Below are 1,391 nucleotides of genomic sequence, written 5' to 3' on the forward strand. Positions count from 1 at the left end.
ACCTAGAAGCTGAAGGTGGTCGATCACCTAGAAGCTGAAGGTGGTCGATCACCTAGAAGCTGAAGCTGGTCTACCACCTAGAAGCTGAAGCTGGTCTACCACCTAGCAGTTGAGGGACAAGCAGCTGAGATCAAATGGAAGAAGATGGAGGATTTACTTGGCAGTCAGAGAGTTGAAGGCTGACTTCCTCTCATTTAGAGCTTCTTGGAGTTGTCCGATCTGAGCTGAGGTGGACCTGGAGTCACAGGAGGGAAACGTGTTTAATTAGCAGATCCTGAAAACATCTGATACCTTTAAGCTTTCTTCTAACCCCCGGTTCTGGACAGCAGATGGACCCACCTGTTGGAGCGTCCCAGCTCCTCCCTCTGCCGGTCTATGGTCTCCATCAGGCTGAGGAGCTGAGGGACAGTAAGGACATATAGATGTTGGCTCTTCCTCCAGCTGAGAGGTAAAAAGAGGAGATGATGAAGGTTACCTGCCGGCTCTTCTCCTCCTTCAGCGTTTGAATCTCTCTGCTAAGGACCTGGGTCCGGCCGCGTCCTTCTCTTAAGGTGGACTCTCGTTCTGTGTTGCGTCCCGTGGTACTCTCTACTCATGAAGAAGAACCACATGTCAACATTTTCCTGACCAACCCTTGTTTCTAGAAAACATTTCTATAGACCATCCAAAGGAGGAAGACTCCTCCGGCCTTCATCCACCACTGGCTCTCGGATTAGACGTAGATCTAACCACATAGACTGAGCTGAGCTGTTTTTCCTCATTCAGACCTTTGGAGGCCTCCTCCAGCTAAGGAACCCACCCAGAGCTTTGAGGACATCACTGGGTACGTTGTTTCCTGCCATCTCCAGCTGGACTAAGCTCTTGTTCTTCTGCAGGGCCTCCAGCAGGGACCTCCCCCCCAGCAGGCCCACGTTGTTCCACCTCAGGTCTGGAAAGGTCAGTTGGCCGGTCGTTAGTAACAAAGTGGACCGACCAGATTTCCTGAAGCTCTCTAGGAGTTCTTAAGATGTTTGGGTCATTAGTAGGTCAGCACTCACCCAGCGCCTCCAGGGTGCTGTTGTGTCTCAGGGCCAGAGCCAGCTCTGCCGCGCCGCCGTGGTTGATTTGGTTGTTCCGCAGGTCCAGGTGGGTCAGTGTGGCGTTGGACGCCAACCCTTCACAGAACACGGCGAAGGCTTCCTCCCACAGACCCAGAGCGTTCCAATCCAGAACCAGCCTGGAAACAGGGTTGTTCATTATCAGCATCAGGTCAGTCATGTTTCCATCATGTCAGTCATGGTTTTATCAGGCCAGTCATGGTTCCATCGGGTCAGTCATGTTTCCATCAGGTCAGTCATGGTTTTATCAGGCCAGTCATGTTTCCATCGGTTCAGTCATGTTTCCATCAGGTC

At 52.0% G+C, this 1,391-nt stretch overlaps 1 protein-coding gene across 2 annotated transcripts in view; it reads right to left on the reverse strand.

Annotated features, from left to right (window-relative positions):
* The window catches only part of lrrc45 (leucine rich repeat containing 45), an 18,397-nt gene that overhangs the window by 9,847 nt on the left and 7,159 nt on the right, over positions 1 to 1,391 (reverse strand). For both annotated transcript variants that reach the window (XM_015379320.1, XM_015379319.1), the window contains exons 5-9: positions 1,038 to 1,216; positions 800 to 928; positions 476 to 588; positions 340 to 398; positions 158 to 235 (exon numbers count right to left, since the gene is read on the reverse strand). In XM_015379320.1, coding sequence (XP_015234806.1) covers positions 158 to 235; positions 340 to 398; positions 476 to 588; positions 800 to 928; positions 1,038 to 1,216 — 558 coding nt within the window. The remainder of the gene's footprint in view (positions 1 to 157; positions 236 to 339; positions 399 to 475; positions 589 to 799; positions 929 to 1,037; positions 1,217 to 1,391) is intronic.

The sequence above is a fragment of the Cyprinodon variegatus genome, unplaced genomic scaffold (genome assembly GCF_000732505.1).
Source record: "Cyprinodon variegatus isolate N-32 unplaced genomic scaffold, C_variegatus-1.0 Scaffold189, whole genome shotgun sequence".
Taxonomy (NCBI): domain Eukaryota; kingdom Metazoa; phylum Chordata; class Actinopteri; order Cyprinodontiformes; family Cyprinodontidae; genus Cyprinodon; species Cyprinodon variegatus.